Below are 22,764 nucleotides of genomic sequence, written 5' to 3' on the forward strand. Positions count from 1 at the left end.
AAGGCAGGACATGCAGGCTCCAGTTTCATCCCAGACCTCTGATCTCTTCTCTAACCCGACCTGCTTCACTGAACAATGATGTTACCCAACTGACACTGTTGGGATTTGAGTTTGTGATTCTTGCATTAAACAACAGAATACTACATATTAACAAAAAACAGTTCTAAAGAGAAAAAATATGTATGAGTAAAATTTAACCCAGAGTTAATCTTATTTAAAAGGATCAGAAAGGGGTGATAAGAAGGAAAAACTTAAGAGACAGCAGTATTTCAACTAATTCATACTATGCTAACTAGGTATTAGAGTTAATCAGAGATAAATACAATGATGAATTAGATATGGATCCTGTTATCAAGATGCTTTTATAGTCTATTAGAAGAGGATATAGTGTAATTAAGAAAAGCAACTAAAAATCTGATATTTTAAATAATTTCTAATAAAGTAGCTGTATGTTTTAACATGCAAAGATCTCTAAGACATATCCATCAATGAAAAAGATAAGCTGTAAAGCACCATAAACAGTGTATCATTTGTGAAAAAGAGAGATAAATATGCTCATACAAATATATCATTCTATACTGTATGATTATTCATAAAGGTCTGGAAAGATTTATACCAAACTAAGAATAGTGGTTATTTCAGGAAAGAGAACTGAAATTGGAGATGGTAGTCAAAGAAGACTTAAACCTTATTAGTATTGTTTGCCATTTTGTGTAATAAAATAAAAAGCTATTTAGTAAACTAATATGTATAACCTCATGCAGGTGACTATGTTTCAGGACTCTTGTTTTCAGTAATTGCCATGTGAGGTTCACAATTCCACTTATTAAGAAAAATATGAAAAGAACAAAAAATTCCATTAATAACTGATAAATTGGGCATAATCAGAATTATAACCTTATAATCCAAATTTAATGTTTGTTTGTTTTGCTTACTAATAGTGTCATTTATTTTTATTCAGTAATACACAAAGGAGGCCAAAAAAGAAGTAATGGGAATAGGAGTGACTAGGAAAGAAAAACCTGAGATGAGGAATGTGAAACTAAAAAACCTCTGAGAAGTAAAAAGGGTAAAAAAGAAGATGGCATAAAACTACGTTGGTGAGCCACATTTAAAAGACACTGACATAATGTAGTTTGCAATATTTTCCCACAATTCCTAATAGAAATCCATATTTTTTTTACTATTCAGTAACTATTTAACTGACATGCAAAAATGAAAGGAATGTCAATTTAAAAAAATTGAATTCAACCATTCAATCATTTATTCAACAAATATTTATCAAGCACCTAATACCAACTTATTTGATATAACTTTGCCTTCATGAAGCTTAAAACATAGTTATAACTTTTTTGGAGAGAACTTCCCCAACCATGACTATAGGACTAAAATAATTCATGCTAATCAACAGTCAATTCATTTATATTGTTTTAATGGAATAAAAAAATTACTGTTTTCAAATACAAAAAAAGAGCTAGAAATTTGGTTTAACTCAAACTCTACTACTGAGAAGATTTTCCAAAAAGAAAAAAAAGCAAAAGCCAGACTTATCTTCAGATGACCTAAATTATTACAATCTAAAAAAAAAAAAAAAAAAAAGTAGGAACATTACAGTCAAACACAGTCTCTCTGCAGATAAATCCATAAACCTAACACAATCTATTTCCATTACAATTACCAATAAATCAGCTGACATAATATACTGCATTTATTCTCCATGCTTTCTCTCAGAAATGAACCATGTTTTCCAAAAGCACACCCTTTTAAGCAAGGCATCATAATGAAACTTCTCTACCAAATAACAAATGCTAGCATCTCAAAGTCTAACACTACCAAAGTTTTCAAATTAAAGGTGACTAACTTTTTATACAAAGAATGTTTATGGCATTTCTGCCTGAGGTATAAAAATATAAGCATGTCTTTTCTATGATATCTACAACACAAAAAACAGAACAGTATACATAATAAGAGATAAATGTATAAAAAGAGAAACAAATTTATATAAGAAATTCTTACATTCGCTCCTAAAAGATAATTCAGCAGTGATTACAATTACTTCTCAAACCATAAAGCATCAGGAATTACTTTGTCTTTTAGGCAGCCAAATGGGCAACACTTCATGAACTCCATAAAACTGATGATAATGAAGAACTTCTAAAATGCAGCATTCCTTTAAAAAGATATATCATTTAGGACAATAGTAACCAACATGTGTTCCTCAGAACACTAGACCTACAAGGTTTCCTGGAGGAAAAAATGTATATCATCAATTAGATTTGGCAAACACAACTTACTTTGTATCTCCATCTTGAAAATATTTGAAAACATAACACAGTGCCTGTTTAATAAACCTTGTATAAGTATCAGGTTTTTTGTTTGTTTTTGACCATCACTCAGTACACACTTCTTTAGTAACAGAACCCTTTCAAGTACATCTACTCACTTTCTTTGGGACATGGTTTGGTATGCAAATTTTAAATGATACAAATAATCTATACATAATAAACCTTCAAAAGAGCCATGTAGGGACTTCCCTGGTGGCGCAGTGGTTAAGAATCCACCTGCCAATGCAGGGGACACGGGTTCCAGCCCTGGTCCAGGAAGATCCCACATGCCACGGAGCAACTAGGCCTGTGCACCACAACTACTGAGCCTGCGCTCTAGAGACCATGAGCCACAACTACTGAGCCCGTGCGCCTAGAGCCCGGGAGCCACAACTGCTGAGCTCGCACGCCTAGAGCCTGTGCTCTGGGACAAGAGAAGCCACCGCAAAGAGAAGCCCGCACAGCGCAATGAAGAATAGCCCCCGCTCATTGCAGCTAGAGAAAGTCCACACGCAGCAACGAAGGCTCAACGCAGCCAAAAATAAATAAATTTATCAAAAAAAAAAAAAAAAAAGCCATGTAGTTTTCAATAGACACTACTTAAAAAGAATATAAGAGACATCTTTGATTGGGTATAGAAGTGATCAAAGCACAAATCATTATTAAGCCTTTCTCTGACACTGTTATTATAAGAGAGCTAAGAGGGAAAACACATACCAGTTACTATACTGACCTGGTTATTAATGTAGAATATGAAACAGGAATCCAGATACAGGAGTTTCAGGCTACACATTTATAGTAACGTGGTATCTAATGTGCTTGACTAAACCAAAACTATGTCTAAATTTAAGTGCACATTCCTTAATAACAATTTTTATTAAAAGAAACTACAGCTGTGTCCATATTGTTAGCTCTTTTGCTTTTTAAGCCAGCTGACCAAAGTCTGATCGAAAAAGAGATGCCTTAACAGTAGAGTAATTCTGCATATCTTTTCTGGACTTTTGCAACTTTCATGCCTTGGGACACAATTTGAGAAGAGAACCCCCCCTCTCCACAATTTATCACCAAATGTAGTTAACACTTTTCTTGGAATCTGCCAAGAAACTCGTTTTTTAAAAAAAGATATTAGTTGGAAGGTAGATGGGAAATTAAGCACGTCTGAGCACTCAAAAGAATGGGTAGGATTTTTACTATAATTAGTGTTTATTTGGACCTAGCAAAGTATGCCAAGGCTAAGGAGGCTTCAATCACCAGAAATCAGTGCCTTTCTCTACTAAAGTAAAAAAGAGAAATCAAATTAAAAAGTATTTGAGGGCTTCCCTGGTGGCGCAGTGGTTGAGAGTCCGCCTGCCGATGCAGAGGACACGGGTTCGTGCCCCGGTCCGGGAAGATTCCACATGCCGCGTAGCGGCTGGGCCCGTGAGCCATGGCCGCTGAGCCTGCGCGTCCGGAGCCTGTGCTCCGCAACGGGAGAGGCCACAACAGTGAGTGGCCTGCATACCGCAAAAAAAAAAAAAAGTATTTGACTCTAAAACAGGAAAGGTTTAATGTGAATGAAATTCTAGACTTAAAATATTCCAAACTTTATAGAATTATTGACTATCATATGATACAAACACAAATATTTACTATTTTGTTTCTAAAGAACATCTTAATACCAGTCCAAAGTTACTCTTAACTAAGTATGAAAAGCTAGGCACTATGCAAGCAATAATACAACTCACAGTTAGAAGGCACGTTAGTTAAGAAAAAGCAGGAAAGCAGTCAAAGCATGGCAAACCTGAAAAATCCTTTAAGTAAAAAGATCGATGTAATGAATTTCAATCATTCCGGAACTTTGATTCCTACAGTCTTTAAAAAGTATTGTTTCAGCACCTAGTAATTGGTAAGCTGCTATGATTACAGATCTGTGATTTCTTTCATAACACCATAATTAATTCATTTAACAAATATTTATTTAGTATTACTATGGAAAAACAAAGATTAAAATATCTACGGGGACTTCTCTGGTGGCACAGTGGTTAAGAATTCGCCAGCCAGTGCAGGGGACACGGGTTCGAGCCCTGGTCCGGGAAGATCCCACATGCTGCAGAGCAACTAAGTCCGTGTGCCGCAACTACAGAGCCCGCGTGCCACAGCTACTGAAGCCCATGGGCCTAGAGCCCGTGCTCCACAACAAGAGGAGCCACCGCAATGAGAAGCCCGCGCACCACAACGAAGAGTAACGCCTGCTCACCACAACTAGAGAAAGCCCGTACGCAGCAACGAAGACCCGATGCAAATATTAATTAATTAATTAATTAAAAATAAAAATAAAATATATATGAACACTGCCCAAAAGACGCTTAAGAGTCCAGAAGAGACGGCACAGATTTAAAGGGTAGAAAATGGTAAAGAGCCTAAGAAATGCACAATCTACTTAAATTGTGAAGATTGCTCAGAGGGGAAAGATTCTATGCAGTTTGGTGGGGGAAAGAAGTAAGGGGTGCAAATCAGGGAAGGGATCGCTGATGGATTTAAACGAGAAGTAGAATTTAGACAATGAAAAGAGGCTTTCCACTGGAAAGAGATGAGAATAGCAAAAAAGATGGAAAACCACAATGAAAATAATTTAATTTTGCAGGAATGGACAAACCTACAAAATACTAGCTGATAATGCAGAGGTTAGATACTCTAAGCTCTGGCAACTGGAATATCCAGGTCACTTCAAATCACCAATGAAAAGATCTAATATTGTACCAACACACTCTATTGATGCTCTATAAATACTTCTAAATTAGTGACCCATGACCCCTTATACCAATTATTCTTCCTGATGGAATGAGATGGTGAAATAAATTTTATTCATACTGTAACTCAGAATAAACTATTAATTCTCATCAGCAGACATATTAGTTCTCCAATTTTGAGTATACACGTTCAAAGTTAGGCAAGAACAAGGACCCCCCCCAACTTTCCTTTCAGTTTATATATACAAGATACACATCTGATACTCAAGTTTCACTTTGAAATCATGATATAAAAGCTATGTTGTTCCATTCACTATGGCAAGATCAAAGTGTTCTAGTCTCAGCTCTGCCATACTGCGCAAGTTGCTTTAGTGCTCTGTGCCTCAGTTTCCTAACTTATAAAATAAGGGGGTTCCACCTGGATGATCTGCAAAGGGCCTTTCAGCTTTAAAATCCTATACCCAGTTAAATGTACATCACCTTTTCTACAGAAGTCATTGTGCCAAGACTAACTATAACAAAAAGAGTATTCTTTCCCTAAACACATGTAATAAAAATTAGCCTTTATTAAGCACATACTAAGTCTTAGGCTCTTTCTATTCCTTATTTCACTTAATCGTCACTACACGCATCAGAGTGGGCATTTTCCTCATTTTACTCATAAGGTTTTAGCCATCTCTTGCCTGTTCAATCCAATTAGGGGTGGAAGGCAAGGATTCAAATCAAGGTCTAACTCCAAAGCAAGTTCTAATAAACCACACTATAAAACTTGGTGCCTCAAAGAAAAATATCAGACAGATAATATACACAAACAAAAGCTGAAGGGGTGGGCTGTGTGACTATGGTAACCTGGAGAGAGCGTGGTCTTCTAAGAACGCAACTCAGCTGCCTTGAAGACACGGTGGGAATGGACAAGAGAAGCCAAATATCGGTTTGTGTGTCTGCATGTGAAATCTCCTGATTTTCAAATGAAGGAAGATAGATTCACCAGCCTTCAGCTTCTGCTTTAAACAGTTCTAACTCAGATTTTGTGAGGTTAGTTCTAATAATTATATAAATTTCCAAAATTCCCAGATAAGTATTAAAATACGGGGCAGCAGCAATAAAGCCTAGGCTTTGATGTAAGGCAAACTTTGGTTGAATCCCTGCTCCATTACTAGCAGTGCGACCTAGGTCAAGTAACTTCACCTCTCTAAGCCTCATTTCTTCATTTGTAAAGTGAGGATACTATCACCTATCTTTCAGGGTGGTTAGCGATCTAAGGAGAATGTGAACTATAAAGAGCACAGTACCCAGCACAAGGTAAGACCTTGACAAATGAAAGCTATTATTTACCCTTCAGGATCCCAGTAACACAGAACATGGGATCTATGTTCATAGACAACCCAGTAATGTCTACAAATACTACCCAAAGTTTACCTTTAAAATGTCATACTCTGGACTTCCCTGGTGGCGCAGTGGTTAAGAATCCGCCTGCCAATGCAGGGGACACGGGTTCGAGCCCTGGTCCGGGGAGATCCCACATGCCGCAGAGCAGCTAAGCCCTTGCACCACAAATACTGAGCCTGCGCTCTAGAGCCCATGCGCCACAACTACTGAGGCCGTGTCCCACAACTACTGAAGCCCGCGCACCTACAGCCCGTGCTCTGCAACGAGAAGCCACCGCAATGAGAAGCCCGTGCACCGCAACGAAGAGTAGACCCCGCTCGCTGCAGCTAGAGAAAGCCCGCGCGCAGCAACGAAGACCCAACGCAGCCCCCCCAAAAGGTCGTAGCTTGTCACTTTCTTGTAGATCTAAAATTACTCTCAAATTAAAAGCTTAGTTTAAAAAAATGTCATATACACTCATTTCTAATAGACAACCAAACTTCGAAGAAAGTTTACCCTAAACCTAAAATCGAACCAACTTATCAAATAGTTTGTAGTAGCTAACAATTTTTTTAAAGTGACGCTGCAAATCCTGTTACCACGAGTTCAGACTTCTGAATGGGGTGAATGGAAGGGAAATGTGTTTCCAAAGCAGTTTGAGCGCGAAAGATCCCTACAACGTCCGAGGGAGTATTTCCCAAATATTTGGGTAAGACTGAAAAACGGGGTCCGAACTAATAACACCTGGCAGAACGACCTGTCTCCAATTGAAGGGACAGGGGCAGGCAGCTTCGTGCCCAAACTATCGTACTATTCTTAGCCAACTGCTCTGGTCAACAGCTGGGTTTTAAACCTTCTTGCTGTCTTCCCCAAAGCCCCATTCCAGACCGCGAGGGAGGGAGCTGGACTTTCCTCACCGCCAGTGTAGACACTGGCGAAACGGGAGGGACAGGCCCGCGGCCCCGAGGGGCGTGGGAGACAGGTCGGGCCACCGCTGCCCCGGATCGATGACTTCCCAGGCGGCACCACCCGCGGACCACCACCAAGCGGCCTGCGGAGCTGTTGTCAGCAGGGCCGAGCCGCCGCGCTGGGGGTTTCGCTGGGGGCGTGAGGAAATAACTCGGGGGTTTCAGGAGAGGAAGGAAGGCACGGGGGCAAAGGGGGAGGAGGCATTTGGACTCCCGGCCCATGGTGACGCGCGGGAGGTGACCTCCGGGCCCCTGAGTCCTCCGTCCCAGTTCCTGCCCGGACCCTTCCCAAGTCCCGGACCCGCCGCTCCTCTCACCGTCTCAGCTTCTGTGTGCTGGGGTCCGGCACTCTGACCCCCCATAACCCCGCGGAGGAAATTCATCTTGCCGCTCAGCCACCGGCTCCACCGGCCCCGTCGGGAAAGAAAAGATAACTTCCCCTGTCCTCCGCAGGGCCTGGCCCCCCAAGCCCGCACTCAGCGCTCTCCGGCCGCCGCCAACACCTCCTCTTACTCGGCTGCAGCTCCAGCCCCCTAAGCCCGGAAACAGCCTCCACCACCTGTCGAAATGCGCATGCGCGGGGACGTGGCATTACGTGGCTGCTCGAAGGGCGAAGGCAAGGGGGAAAGCAGGCGAGAGGAGGCCGGTAGCCTGGGTCCGCCCAAGCCCCGCCCACTGCGCAGGCCCCGCCTCCCTCCGCAAGGACACGCCTCCTACCCCAGCCCTGCGCTGCTCGCTCGGGCTGGTCCCAACCACCCACGTGGTCCGAGCCCTGCCCTGCCAGCTGGAGAGGATCCGGATAGTGTACGCATTTTGGCTTGCAGGGTGTTTAATTGTCGCCGGACGTAGTGCAAGCTGTCAAATCTGGGGTCGTATTTTGTTGAGTCGAAAGTGAAATTTTCCTTCGGCCGACGTGACAGGTAAGGGTTCGCGGCCCCTGGAAGGGTTCTTTTGGTTTCGCGGTGTAGCAGTACCGGCGTTGTGGCCTTCTTGTCCCCGCAAATTGCATTTCTTTACAGGGCTTTGTTTGGTGGTAAAAAGGTTGCTAGAGCCCCCTCATTCCACTTGCCACAGGAGGGCGCATTTCTCAGCTCTTGCTCTTCCAACCTGCTAAAAGGGATTCCTGGATCTAAATACCAGGTACACCGCTATTTTCCTGTGGTGTGGGGAGGAAACCACTCGAACCCTGCATTTAACTTACTAGAGAAAATACATTGATCTGCCGTGTCAGTTCGGCAGCTAGTAGCATGACGTTTTGTTATTAACTCTAAACCCCTACATTTTCGGTGTGGTTTTTATTTTAGCATGAAAAATGGCATTTTTCAAATCGGTATGCCTTGTTTCTTTCGAAATGAGAGTGCCAGGTACACACGCTTATGGAGTAGTCTTGTAAATAAATATCTTGAACCTAAAAAGCGCAGGGTCTAGTTAGCTAATTGATTAATACACGTCTCCACTTGGATGCCCCACAGGTCTCAGATTCCCCGGCCTCCCTTAAAGAAAACAAAATCAATGTGCTTTTTCTGTGTGCCCTGACACACTCTTTGGTACCATTAGCCAAATAATTGCCTAAGCTAGAAGGAGGAAGCTGGGAGGAATCTGAAACTCTGGATTGCACCCCCATGTGTTCAGTAGTCAATCCTGTCATGTCTATTTATAGAATATTGCTCAAATAGGTCTCTGCTCTCCATGCTCTCTGCTTCTGACATAGTTTATGTTGTCATTTTTCACCAAGATTACGGCAATAGCTTCCTAACTAGTTTGTCTGCATTCATGCCCTGGCTTCCTTCCAGTCATCTGCAGTCCACCCTTGGGTGAGCCTAACAATAACAAAACATCTGTCTGTGTTGATCTTCTTCTGAAAGTCCTCCAGTTGTTGCCCATTCTCTCCATAATAAAATCCAAACTCCTTAGCTTGGTGTACAGGCCTATTATGTTCTGGCTCTTGCCTGTCTTTCTAGCTCCTGTCTCCCTCACATACTCTGGATATATGCCTGGATATGCCCTTCCCCTCCCTCCACTTCATCAAGGAAACTCCTGCTAGTTCCTTAAGACTTTTTTTTTTTAATTTATTTTTATTTATTTTTGGCTGTGTTGGGTCTTTGTTGCTGCTCACAGGCTTCCTCCAGATGCCGCGAGTGGGGGCTACTCTTAGTTGCGGTGCGCGGGCTTCTCATTGCGGTGGCTTCTCTTGTTGCAGAGCATGGGCTCTAGGCTTGTGGGCTTCAGTAGTTGTGGTGCGTGGGCTCAGTAGATGTGGCTCACGGGCTCTAGAGCACAGGTTCAGTAGTTGTGGCGCATGGGCTTAGTTGCTCCACAGCATGTGGGATCTTCCCAGACCAGGGCTTGAACCCGTGTGCCCTGCATTGGCAGGCGGATTCTTAACCACTGCGCCACCAGGGAAGCCCCATAGTTCCTTAAGACTTAACTCTGGCATCTTCTGAAAGCTCTTCCTGAAATCCAGATACGTATGTATATGCTAGCACTTTGCAGTTGTTGATATGCGGGAAGCTCTCAATAAATGCCTGTTGAACCGGACTGTTAAGGGCACAACTATGTTATTCATTTTTATATCTCTGTGGCTTAGCATTGTCCCATAAAAGGTGATATTAATGGATACACGAACAAAACATTAAAGGAAATATGAATATAATGCTAAGGAAGAAGGTCCTTTTTTCATCCGTAAAGTGGGATTGCAGATAACACATATCACAAAGGCTCTGGTGCATGTTCCTAGTGCCAAGATTTTAAGGCTGGGTGACTTGGAGAACAGTGGGGATCATACTGCCCAAAATACTGTACACTAAGCATTGTCCTCTGCTTTAAAACTGGACACTTGACGTTTTGCTTCAGACATTTTCCATGGGGGCATTTCATTGCAGCCTAAAAAAAGTAACCAATAAATGCTCAGCATTTTTATTACCAGGTAATGTGTGCAAAGAACTTCACCCAGTCCCTAAGCCTTACCCCTCCCTGAGCCTCTCCTCACCTCCTCCCTGTGCCCCACTCTACCCCACTATCAGAGATAAAGCTCTGAGGTCAAGTGGGGCTCATGGATGTCTACCACATGTATTATTTGGTAATAAAAAGCAGCACCTTGACATCTTAGCAGAATTATTTTAAGACACCGCCCTTTTCAAAATGCCCTGCTTTGTTTTAAATTTTGCTGAATGTAGTAAGTCACTAACAGCGTACTATGAGTTTTCCCTTCACTTGACCTGTTTTCTTCCCTAACAGCCTCCGCTGGCCAGGAAGGACTATGAGCAGGAGAAGTGGGCAGTCTGGGACAGAGGAAATGAGGGTGGAGCCCCCAGATTTCCCCTTGACCTCACAGTCTTGCCTCTCTCCTGGTGTCTGGGAAGGGGTAGAGCTGCTTGATGCTTCCAGGAAAAAGAGGAGGCAGAGAGGGTACAGTGCCTAATTTTTCCCCCAATCGGGCGTCTGAAAGGGGAGCAGCCATGAAATGGACTGAAAAGAGAAAGGAGATTACATGCAAATCCAGTTCCACTGATTTTATAGAGAAAAGTCAGAGACCATGTCTCGTTCCTATTTGTACCCTTTAATGATCTAGCATAATTCCTTTTACATGGCAGATGTTCAAGCACCATAAAGGAAGAGAAAACATGAAAAAATTGTGACTGCCTGACTTACGCCCTTATACTTCTCACTTTCTTAAGTCTAAATATTCAGTATAAGAATGTCATGAATCATTAAAATGCGTATAATCCAAAATTTTAACTTGGGTAAATCAAAATTATTTTTCTGACAACAGAGCAACTAACAAAATTCATTGGTTTGAAATCCACTTTTAGAATTGCTTCCTTACAATCCCCTAGTTCTCAGTGGCCCACTTTCCCCATCCTTTCTTACTTTCTAGTGGCAAACTCAACAATAACAATGAAATATCATTGCACAAGATTGTGTTTTGATTGAGGGTGGTGGTGATAGGGTGGGGTGTTGTCCATATCTACTTAGGAGGATGAGTGGAGGTGATAATTTGTGTTTGAAATATATCACATACAGGTTTTTAAAGACTAGTTACTGGAAAATCAGGGTTCAAAAATATTTTTGATAACATGTATTAATTTTATTCATTAATCAAACAACACACAGCAAAATAAATTGATAATGATGAAACAGCAATTGAAATTCATAACCAATCAATAGTAACAGTATCAAAAACATTCGTGCTCTATCAAAAACATTCGTGCTCTATCTTTGCTAGACTATCTATTCAAAGGACTTTACATAAAATGATTTACTTGATCCTCACAACAACCTTATGGATAGCGTCATTAGCCCCATTTTTCAGATGGCGAAGCAGGCACAGAGAGTAACTTGCCTGACGTCATACCACTAGGAAGTGGCACAGCTGGGACATAACTCCAAAGCCTGTGCTCTTATGTACTATGCTATCTGACCTCTCTAGACTCAAGGCACTAAATAGAAAAGTGGTCTACAAGTCCCTGTGTAATCTGGCCCCTCTGTTGTCTCTCTGACCCTACCTCCTGCTTTATTCCTTCTAGTCTAGCAACACTGGCTTGCTTGTGTTCCTGGAATTTGATTTCCCCTCATGGCCTTTGTGCTTGTTTTTTCCTGTGTCTTGGTTGTTTGCTACTCTACCCACATGGAGAAATGCCTCACTCCCTTCACCTTGTTTAAGTCTGCTCAAAGGCCACTTGGGTCTCTCCTGACTGTTTTACGTTGCAACCTCCCCATACTCCTCCTTCCTCTGCTCTGCTTATTTTCCTCTGTAGCACTTATCAGTCTGATACCTTGTTCTCTTGAGATGCCATCAAGTTCACCTCAGAGAAAGAAGGAAAGAAAAAAAACCAAAAACGCTGCTGACTCTAAGATGCCATCTACCAAAAGACACATCCCAATTTTAGGTTTCATAAAATGTGAAGAAATGTTCATCATAGCATTAATGGAATCTTGTTTATTGTGTATTTCCCCACCATCACCTGAATGTAAACCCTTAAGGGTAGGGATTTTAGCCGTTTTGTAAATTGCTATATCTTCAGTGCTTAAGCCCAGTATCTGATGCATAGACAGCACTTAGTAGCTCTTTAATGGATGAATGAACTCCCCAAATGAGGAAATTCCCACTTTCAGCTTGTATGCATGGAAGCAGAAATTCTGCAGTGTTGCTGCATTGCATGGCAGCCAGACTTCCTCAATAGAGTCTGAAACAGGGTCCTCAGAAAACTGTATTAACTAATTTTAGTTTATGAATATTTTGTTGGCTTTCAGTAACCGACTTAGTAATTAACACTTAGTCATATGTAAAGACAAACGTCTGGGGAAGGACTTAAATTTTTAGGATCAGATAGCATCCCATTGGGAGAATCATCTCAACCTCCCAGTGGCAAGCTTACTTTTGTTTGAAATTCGTTACACTAATGCAGTTATTGTCATCATCGTAGACTCCTTCTTCTTCTTCTCTAAGACAGGTAATACATTCATATGGTTAAAATATAAAGTACAAAAGGGTATTTAGCAAAAAATCTCCCTACTATTCCTTGGCCACCCAGGCAATTAATATAGACAGTTATTGTTTATCCTTCCAGATATACATATATGAATATGGAGTCTCTCGCTTTTAATAACACAAATAAATGTAGCACATTGTACACACTGTTTTACACCTTACTTTTTCCCATTTAATATATCTTGGAAATGGTTCCATACAAGAAGAGGTATTCTTCATCCTTTCTTATTGTGTTCCATGAAATGCTTTAAAAATATTTTTTAAAGCCCTAGGAATTCCTTGGAAGAGGAGGGTGCAAGAAAGAGGGTTCTGGGCCCCCATCCTACTCCATTTGATTGATTTCATTTGTTTATACTTCCTATGTCATTTGAACAAAAAGATTCAGAGGCTGAAATGTTGGACAGCCACCTGTCTTAGGAGATGCGAAACATGACCAAGGCAAGCACTTGGAACTGTCAAGTAGTTTCACATGCTCTAGAGTCCAGGATGCAAATTTCTTCTCTACCTGTTTTGAGAAGAACAATAGTAGTATCTTCCTCATATGGTTGTTGTTAGAATTTTATTAGATAATAGCTTTAATGTGCTTAGTACTTTAGTACATGAAGCAGAGTAAGTACTTAATAAAGGTTAGAGTGGAGACTCAGATACCTTTGGTGTATATCATCAATTTCTTAACAACCGAACATTTAAAGATATTACCCTAGAATAGTACTCAACTCAAACTTTATTGGCTCATGTTACTGAAAAGTGTGATACTTCAGATATGACTTGATCTGGGGCATCAAGATAATCTCTCCAGGATCTGGGCTTTCATTATATCTGGACTCTGCTCTTTATATTGGTTTCTTTCTCTGGCTCTGTACAAGGGCAAGTTGGCTGTCAGTTCCTGCAGTCCTATAACCTCCCAGGACCAAGTTCATCAAGGAAGACTGCTCACCTCTCTCCTTAGAATCTCAGCAAAAGTCCTCTTATGACTCACTGATCTTATTGGGGCACGTGTCTTTGTGTTGGGCCAATTCCTATAGCCCTGTGTGTGAGGTGCTCTGATTGGCCTTGATTCACACGCCCACCTCTAAAACAAGCAGTGGGAATCCTCCCCTCAATTCAAAGCATATGGCATAAGAACAGGGGAACAGGGACTTTCTTCAAAGGAGAGCTAGACTACTGTTCCAGGAGAAAGTTTATCAGGATAGGAAAAATAGAATAGATGCTCACTATATCCCCTGATGGACTTGACTGCTTGCCAGGTTTTTGGGGGGTTTTTTTGGTATTTTTTTGCTCAGGACGCGCAGGCTCAGTGGCCGTGGCTCATGGGCGTAGCCACTCCGCAGCATGTGGGATCTTCCCGGGCCGGGGCACGAACCCGTGTCCCCTGCATCAGCAGGCGGACTCTTAATCACTGTGCCACCAAGGAAGCCCGCCAGGTTTTTTTAAAAAATATTTTCCCAGCAGTGCCACTACCATTTGCTTGCATCAGTACTGTTGCTGTGTGAAAGGTTCAAGAGATCATGTTGCATTATTTAATAAAAGTAATTTTACATTGCTTTGTATTTATATCTGCAAGCAAAGCCATATCTACACCCTCTTTTAAAAAAGTACAGTCCAGGTGTGTTTCCATTCTTTGGAAAATACAATAAAGAGAATTGCTTACTTACGAAACACCTTAACTAGGAAATCCCATTTTCAGTTCCAACGGACTTTTTATAAGACTGTTTATTAAAGGACAAATTTATCAGCTCCAGGCCCAGGCACTCTTACCTCCTGTAGAGAATTTGACTGTCACCTCTCCACACCCACTGTGTTCCCCCAACATCTATAACTAGCTGAACAGGCAGGTCCTGAATAGCCAGGATGGGGTGGAAGATTTTACTGCCCCATTGCACAGCTAGACTAAGTCCTTTGAAGTTCGCATTACTAGGTGATGCCAAGATTCCCTGGAAGCTTAAGATGACTTAGTATGGAGTCATTGCCACTTTCATCAGCAGTTCACGACCCAGAGCAAGTTGCAGCTGACCACCTCATTTGCCTGAGTCTGTGGCCCAGGTGAGTACAAGAGCAGGGGACCCTGTAGGCTCTCTCTTGGAAGAGCCTACAGTCGGTCAATGTAGATTGGACCTTCAGGCCAGCAGGATGGTAACTGACCTGGAACAGAACTTTTCAAAGCCAGCCCACATGTCAAAGATCCCCTCTCTCCCCAGTTCCAGTTCTTTAATGATGTTGATTATGAGCAACCAGTGGCCTATGATGGCAAATTATTCACTGTATGAATAATTGGGGTAGGCTCAATAACTCGCAGGTATTAGGTGGAGGGTCCAGAGCTGGCGTGCAGTTTGAGGAAAGAAGAGGGAGCTGGGTGTGGACCTAATTGTCTGCCCGCAGATCAGGCGTCCATGGGCAGAGGAATGGAAGATGAGAAGATGATGAGCACAGAGAGGCAGAGGAGAGAAGTCTTCTCTTTAGCTTGACTGTTCCATGATGCTGCCCTGCCCAGGATCTCAAACACCATACTAGTCGTGGGTAGTATAAAGAACTAGAAGAGCTCTAGCTTACGCTTCCCACTACGCTCTCCCTACCTCCAACACCCGCATACACACATGGCCTTTCCAGGGCAGGGCCACAGTTTGTGAGACCCAAAGGACCCACAACCAAGTCCTTAAACTGCTCCCTCTCTCCCAGGTATGTGCATAGTGAGTCCTAAATAGCTCAGAATCCAAGGTCTCAAGAGGTCATTGCCACAGCCAATCTCCTTCCCGTGGTGAGGGCACTGCTATCTAGGTCTGGTTCAGGTTTCCGGGTCAGAGCAAAATGACTCTACTGGCATTTGGATACTTATTTCATGGTATAATAAATATCAAGATCTTTGTTTTTTTTCAAAGCTCAGAATTCATAACCATTTAAAACAAATCAATGAAACTACAAATTTAACAGCTTTCATTTTAATAGAATTAGTGATTCTAAGTTCTGCTGTGTCCTTCAGCTTCAGGAGAGTTGCATATCTGATGGGTTGGTTGGACCTGAGTACAGTGCCTTCCTGTACCTTTCAGTCTTCTGCCTGGAGCTTTTGGAATCTTGGCCTATAGGTAGCTACTCGGGTCTGGCCAGAGACTTAGGCTCCCTGTTTTTGAGTTTTCCTTGCCGTTTTAGGAAGGATGGTCCTTCTTGGGGACTAACTCCTGCCTTCCCTGGTGGAATGAACCACTTTGTTCAAAGAGCTTTTCTCCCAAAATTCATACTCAGCCCCTCCCTCTTTTTTTTTTTTTTTTTCCCTGCGGTACGCGGGCCTCTCTCACTGTTGTGGCCTCTCCCGTTGCGGAGCACAGGCTCTGGACGCGGAGGCTCAGTGGCCATGGCTCACGGGCCCAGCCGCTCCACGGCATGTGGGATCTTCCCGGACCGGGGCACGAACCCGTGTCCCCTGCATCGGCAGGCGGACTCTCAACCACTGCGCCACCAGGGAAGCCCCCCTCCCTCTTTTTGAGGGGTGGGATGGGGTAGGAGATGGAGTTGCAGGAGCTGATTGATAATGAGAGGGGGTTAGAAAGGCTTCTGTGAAGGAGGGAAGAGGCAAAGAAGAGGAAGGGGAGAGAGTGGTGAAAGAGATCCAAGAAACTGAATGGAACTGCTGACTAATATCTGCAACTAGAGTATTACACCCACAGAAATACAGGTTTTTTGTTTTTGTTTTTTTCTTCAGTACTTAAAAATTGTTTGGTATAGCAGAATACTGAAAACAGATGTGCTTGGTTTCCTGAACTACTGATTCAGCAAACATCTGAGTCTCTGTCCTCTCTGCCAGGCCCTGCTATAATTTCTCTCCCACTATAGGTTCATTCTGGAGTGCTAAAATTCTTATTCCCATTTCATAGAGAGCGAAACCTGGGCTTCAGCATGGTATAGGTCAAAATGGCATGTTTTGTTTGCAAACCTAAACAGAACTGGGTTTTCATTCTAGTCCTGCCACTTTTGAATGGTGTAGTCTTGGGCAAATTAAACTTAATTTTTCTATATCTGTTTTGATTACCTTCTGCCTTGCAACAGAAAACCAAAGAATGCCTTAAAACAAATTGTCTGGGATCTAAGCTGGAATCTTTCTGCTAAGCAAATACTTGGCTTGAGGCTTTCATCTTTTTTGTTCCAAGCTGGTTGTAGTTGCATCCTTATCTGGAAAGAAAGAAGGGCAAAGGTCAAGGTCAAAAGTTATCTATCAACAAGTTATCTGTCCTTCCCCACTCTTTTTACTCTTGTAACTTTTATTCTGAACTAATTTTAGAATTGAAGAAAGGTTGCAAAAATTGTACAAAGAATTCCCAAATATTTTTCACCCAGATCAAACTGTTAACATTTTTACCCCAATTACTTTATCATTTTTTTCTCTCTAAATATATACATTTTTCCCCTGAATCATCTGGAGAAGAATTTATAGGCATGATGTCCCTTTACTTCAGTGTCTAATTCCTAACAACAAAAACATTTTCTTAAATAACACAGGCCTTATTCAAATTTTGCCAGGAGTCCCAATTATTTTCTTTTCTGGCCCAGTATCCAAACCAGGATTACACACTACATTTTGATGTTGTCTCTATAGTCATCTTCAGTCTGGAACGGTTCCTCTTTCTTTGTCTTTTATGATTTCAATATTTGGAATAGTACAGGATAGATCAGTTATTTTGTGGAATGCCCCACAATTGGGGTTTGTCTGACCTTCCCGATTAAGTTCAGATGGTGCATCTTTGGCATCTTTGCTAGGAATATCGCAGAAGTGCTGCCCTTCTCACAGTGCATCGTCTCAGGAGGTACATAACATTTGTTTGTCCCACTAATAGCGATATTAATTTTGATCATCTGTTTAAGGTGTTGTCTGCCAAACTTCTCTACTGTACATTTAACTATTTTTTTCCCTTTGATGTTAATAAGTATAATTGGGGGGATATGCTTTAATATTGATAAATATCCTGTTTCTCATCAAACTTTCACCCTTCAGCTTTAGCATCCATTGATAATTCTTACCTGAATCAATAGTAGTTGCCGGTCTGCTATTCGTATAAAAACCTTTCCAGGAAGCCCCATCTTTCAACTTCTACCTATTTTGTTAAGAACTTTGCCCAGCCTTAGTTGCAAGAGAGCCTGGGAAATGCATTATTATGTTATTCTGCTTTGGTATAAGCATATTGCTACCCCCAGTAAAATTGGGGTTCTCTTAAGTAAAGAGGGGAGAATAAAAACTTACTACACCTTGCCAACCCAATAGCATCATTCTAAGGATTAAATTAAATGGTCTTTGTAAAAACATCTACCAAGGAGCCTGTAACATGGTTGATATCTTAAAATATCCCTCCCCAACCTGTGGGAACAGGGTTTTGTTTTTTTGTTTTGTTTTGTTGATCACTTGTGGTCACATAGCTAGTAAATAGCAGAACAGGTCTACAAACCCTAGTCTGGTCCCTACACCATAGTTTCCTTTTGCTGGTTTTAGAAATTCTGTATTCTCTTAAATCTTTCAGCTGTATGACTAAAACTACCTCTACAATATATTAATATATAAAACTATATTAATCTGTACAACTGTTGTAGAATGGTCCTGTTTACCTAGATGAAGATAGCATTATGTATATATTAAATAAATAAAACCTGACTTAAATTTCTTTATATGTGGGTGTGTTCCTCTCCATGTAGTCCAAGGCAGTTGTTCTCTTCTGGGGTAATGGCTATTAATTCCTCCAGGAATCATAATCTGGAAAGACATCGAGGGGAAAATGGTTAGAGAATAAGGGTGTCTGCTCAGCATTATAAATAAATACACCCCCATGTTTTATTGATTCTTTGCAGTTTTTAAAATATTTAAGAGAAAGAGAGAATTGTAAAACTCTATCTCCTGCCAACGATAAGAATTGGAATTTTAAAATTCCCTTGTCACAGAACCAGTATGAAAGAACATAAAATTTTAATACCAGTTGGCAGCAGAAAATGTCACTTCATTTAACTCAGAATTTTACACTGAACATCATGGAGAATAATAATATCAGTACATGAGAGAAATAAAAAATGATGATAGAAAAGTGATAAATCAGGATACAGAATTGTATATACTGAATGATAATAGCTAAGTTTAAAATATACGGGGAATTCCCTGGCGGTCCAGTGGTTAGGACTCTGCATTTCCACTGCAGGGGGCCAGGGTTCGATCCCTGGTTGGGGAACTAAGCTACTGCAAGCTGATCTTGTAAGCTGCATGGGGTGGCCAGAAAAAAAAAAAGAAAGATTAAATAAAATAAATAAATAAAATTGGGTAAGTATTTAAAACATATACATAGGAAGAAGCCTAGAAAGAAAGGTAGTAAGATGTGAATTCAGAGTGGTTATATTTAGGTGGAAGGATATGGGTCATGTTTTCTTCTTTCAACTGTTCCATAATTTTTACTGGATAAATTTTTCTTTAAATAAACATGCCCCCTTTTTTTTCCTCTAAATAATCACAAATAATAACAAGCTTAGAAAAGATATCAGGTAGAAACAGTTTTGGAAGAGAAACATCTGGAGCCCCTGACAAAACTATTAGTTTGCTTTTGAGGAGAAACCCAAGGAGCCCCATGTTGCAGCTGATGCCTGAACTTGAATTTCATTTCATCCATCATGGTACCATCTACTTTCCTCCCTCCCTTCCATTCTTTCTTTCCTTCTTTTCTCTTTTACTGTAAGGTAGGTGAAGAGATTAATTTTAAGAAAGAGATAGAGGTTCATATAGTAGAAAGAGCATTACAGTTTAAAGCCAGATAGATACGAATCCTGGCATCATCATTTATTAATTCCACAAACATTATCTGAGCAATTACTATGCAATGTACTGTTGTAGGCTTTGGAGATTCAGCAATGATTGAAAACAGGTAAAAATGTCTGTTTTCATGAAACTTATATTCTAATGGGGGTAGACAGTGTGATTTAAAAGGTCCTGGAAGGACCCTTGGATCAAAAAATACCTTAGTAACATGTTTACAATGCATAAAAGTATGCCATGAAAGACTTAGCCTTTTGGGTCAACAAACATCTTCTTTTAGCCTTTTGGGTCAACAAACATCTTTTTTTGTTTGTTTTTTTTGCGGTATGCGGGCCTCTCACTGTTGTGGCCCCTCCCGTTGTGGAACACAGGCTCTGGACGCGCAGGCCCAACGGCCATGGCTCACGGGCCCAGCCACTCCGCAGCATGTGGGATCTTCCCGGACCGGGGCTCGAACCCGTGTCCCCTGCATCGGCAGGCAGACTGTCAACCACTGGGCCACCAGGGAAGGCCAAACATCTTCTTTTAAAATGCAAATATCAATGAAAAGAGTACATTCTCTTCATGCTTAGCTGTCCTTCATATATTAGTGTGAATTAATTGTCGTATACCTCAGGAGCTAAATGAGAGCCAGGCTTTGCTAGAATGAACATTTTAATTGTGAGAGGCACATTAGGTACTATCCGGGAAGGGTACTCCTGAGTGGGTTTCCGAGTAAGCACTATGAGGGTCCTGTGGCACGAGGTAATTTAGGAAGGGCAAAGCAGATGAAGAAAGAACAGTGGTAGGAAATAAATTTAACCCTTAACATGTATGAGTTTGTCTTGGGGATCCAGAAGTCTTCCCAGGTTTAGATACTTCCCCTGCCTCCTTCCCTTCATAGTCAGGTATTTCTTTTAAGAGTACCTTAGGACCAGGACATTCCTGAGATACATATCTGTGACCTTTCTCAATCCCTCACATTATCAAATACTCCTAGGATGTATCATCTCTTTCACAAAATGCTTAAGATATAAATGGACGAATGAATGAGTACATTTTTTTAAAAGTAGTAAAGATCAGTAACAGCCCCATTGAGATGCAAATGCAAGTCCTCTGCTCATTCAGTAGCTTGCCTCTTGCTCACACTTTTATAAATTTATTTATTTATTTAATTTTGGGTGTGTTGGGTCTTCGTTTCTGTGCGAGGGCTTTCTGTAGTTGCGGCTAGTGGGGGCCACTCTTCATCGCGGTGCGCGGGCCTCTCACTGTCGCGGCCTCTCTTGTTGCAGAGCACAGGCTCCAGATGCACAGGCTCAGTCATTGTGGCTCACTGGCCTAGTCGCTCCACGGCATGTGGGATCCTCCCAGACCAGGGCTCGAACCCGCGTCCCCTGCATTGGCAGGCAGACTCTCAACCACTGCGCCACCAGGGAAGCCCTCTTGCTCACACTTTTAAATGACAGTTCACTGTCAGAGACCTCTGGGTCTCTGAAAAGAACAAAATTTAAAACATGTAGATACCAAGGTTTATACTTACATCTCTATCTCTACATCCTCCATCCTCCCTCTGGTTCAGTTTTCACCTCAACCATGATGGTGCTTCTATTCCTGTTATTCTGAAATTGCGTCACATAAGGTTGTGAAGAAGTTCTGTGAGAGTCTGGGGTCCATCCTGAGTCTTCAAAAGAACTCAGGTCAAAGAAGAGTCTCTTGTAAGGATATAGGGGAATCTTCAAGGAAATCTTTAGGAAGTACAGCCTGGCCTCATGAGAACTGGAGAGTCGACGTGCAGGTAGCGTGTGTGAGTGTGTGTGTGTGTGTGTGTGCGCGTGTGTGTCTAGATATGTCAGGCTTCATAATCTCGTCTGTGCTTTTTTCAATGAGTCTATTCCATTCTCCTGCTTTCTGTGCTGACTCACGGCCTCTCTGCTTCCAGGCTTGCAAGTGGCTTTGGCCACTGACCAGACCCCAGCCCGTTCTCAATGTAACCTCACAGCTCAGCTCCCAGTAACTGACTCAGGATGACTCTGGGAATCTGACTGGCTCAGCTTGGGTCATGTGTCCATCCTGGTCCAGTTAGAAGGTGTGCTTAATAAATGTTCCCTCATTATTGCTGCTTATGTTCTCCTTTATCTTGGCTTACGGAGTGTAAGGGAGGTGGGAGGACAGGAGATTTGGTGCATCCTGTGGCAAAGACCCTTTGGACTGTTCAGTTTTACTTGAGTTTAGTGGTAGTTGGTATTATTATTATTATTATTATTATTTTTGCGGTATGCGGGCTTCTCACTGCTGTGGCCTCTCCTGCCGCGCAGTGCAGGCTCCGGACGCACAGGCTCAACGGCCGTGGCTCACGGGCCCAGCTGCTCCGCAGCACGTGGGATGCTCCCGGACCGGGGCACGAACCCGTGTCCCCCGCATTGGCAGGCGAGCTCTCAACCACTGCACCACCAGGGAAGCCCCGGTAGTTGGTATTATTTCCTAACAACAATTACTGCCAACAATTTCTTGTGCTGCGCACTTTTCATATATTGTCTTCCTTAACTGTCTCAACCTCCTGACTTTCATCCCCTTTATGCAAAAGGAAATGGTTGAAAGAGCGAGGTTAAGTAACTTGCGAAGGTCACAAAGCTCAATTACTGGGATTTGAGCTGAGATTTTTGTGACTGCAGAGCCTGTGCCCTCTCCTGATTTTCCACATCTATCCCTGGGCATGTCATTGGCTGGTCCTGACCACTGCCATAGCTTAACCCCAGTACTTCCCTCAGGTAAGCTCTCCCACTTTGGAGAAGTAGATAATTTGTTAGAAGGAGAACTCTAACCAATAGGCTACAGAGCTCCACCCAGTAACAGTGTTTCCCAGTTGTTTCCAGTCTGAGACAAAGCTGTGATCTTGCCAGAACATATGTAGACAAGAAGAGGTTGCTGTCTTGGTTTCTCATATTGAGTCATCCACCAACCCAAGAAGTGGTCCAAACACACACTATACTTTGGCTGTTATATAAGTTATAAGTTATCATTAATGTTCAATAATAGCTTAGTGCTTAGTACCTGGTATGTGGTGGTATGTTCAATAAGCTTTTTTTTTTTTCCGTTAAACTGAACTAGCCAACTTTAGCTTATATCCTCTCAT

At 42.0% G+C, this 22,764-nt stretch overlaps 1 protein-coding gene across 2 annotated transcripts in view; it reads right to left on the reverse strand.

Moving 5' to 3' along the window:
• The window catches only part of USO1 (USO1 vesicle transport factor), a 92,461-nt gene extending 84,468 nt beyond the window's left edge, over window positions 1-7,993 (reverse strand). The window contains exon 1 of one of the 2 annotated variants that reach the window (XM_004280193.2): window positions 7,707-7,993. In XM_004280193.2, the coding sequence (XP_004280241.1) occupies window positions 7,707-7,772 (66 nt within the window). In that variant the 5' untranslated portion in view covers window positions 7,773-7,993. The remainder of the gene's footprint in view (window positions 1-7,706) is intronic. The other variant, XM_033406509.2, reaches the window with a different exon arrangement.
• Between the last annotated feature and the right edge of the window lie 14,771 nt (window positions 7,994-22,764).

Source organism: Orcinus orca, chromosome 4 (genome assembly GCF_937001465.1).
Source record: "Orcinus orca chromosome 4, mOrcOrc1.1, whole genome shotgun sequence".
Taxonomy (NCBI): Eukaryota; Metazoa; Chordata; class Mammalia; order Artiodactyla; family Delphinidae; genus Orcinus; species Orcinus orca.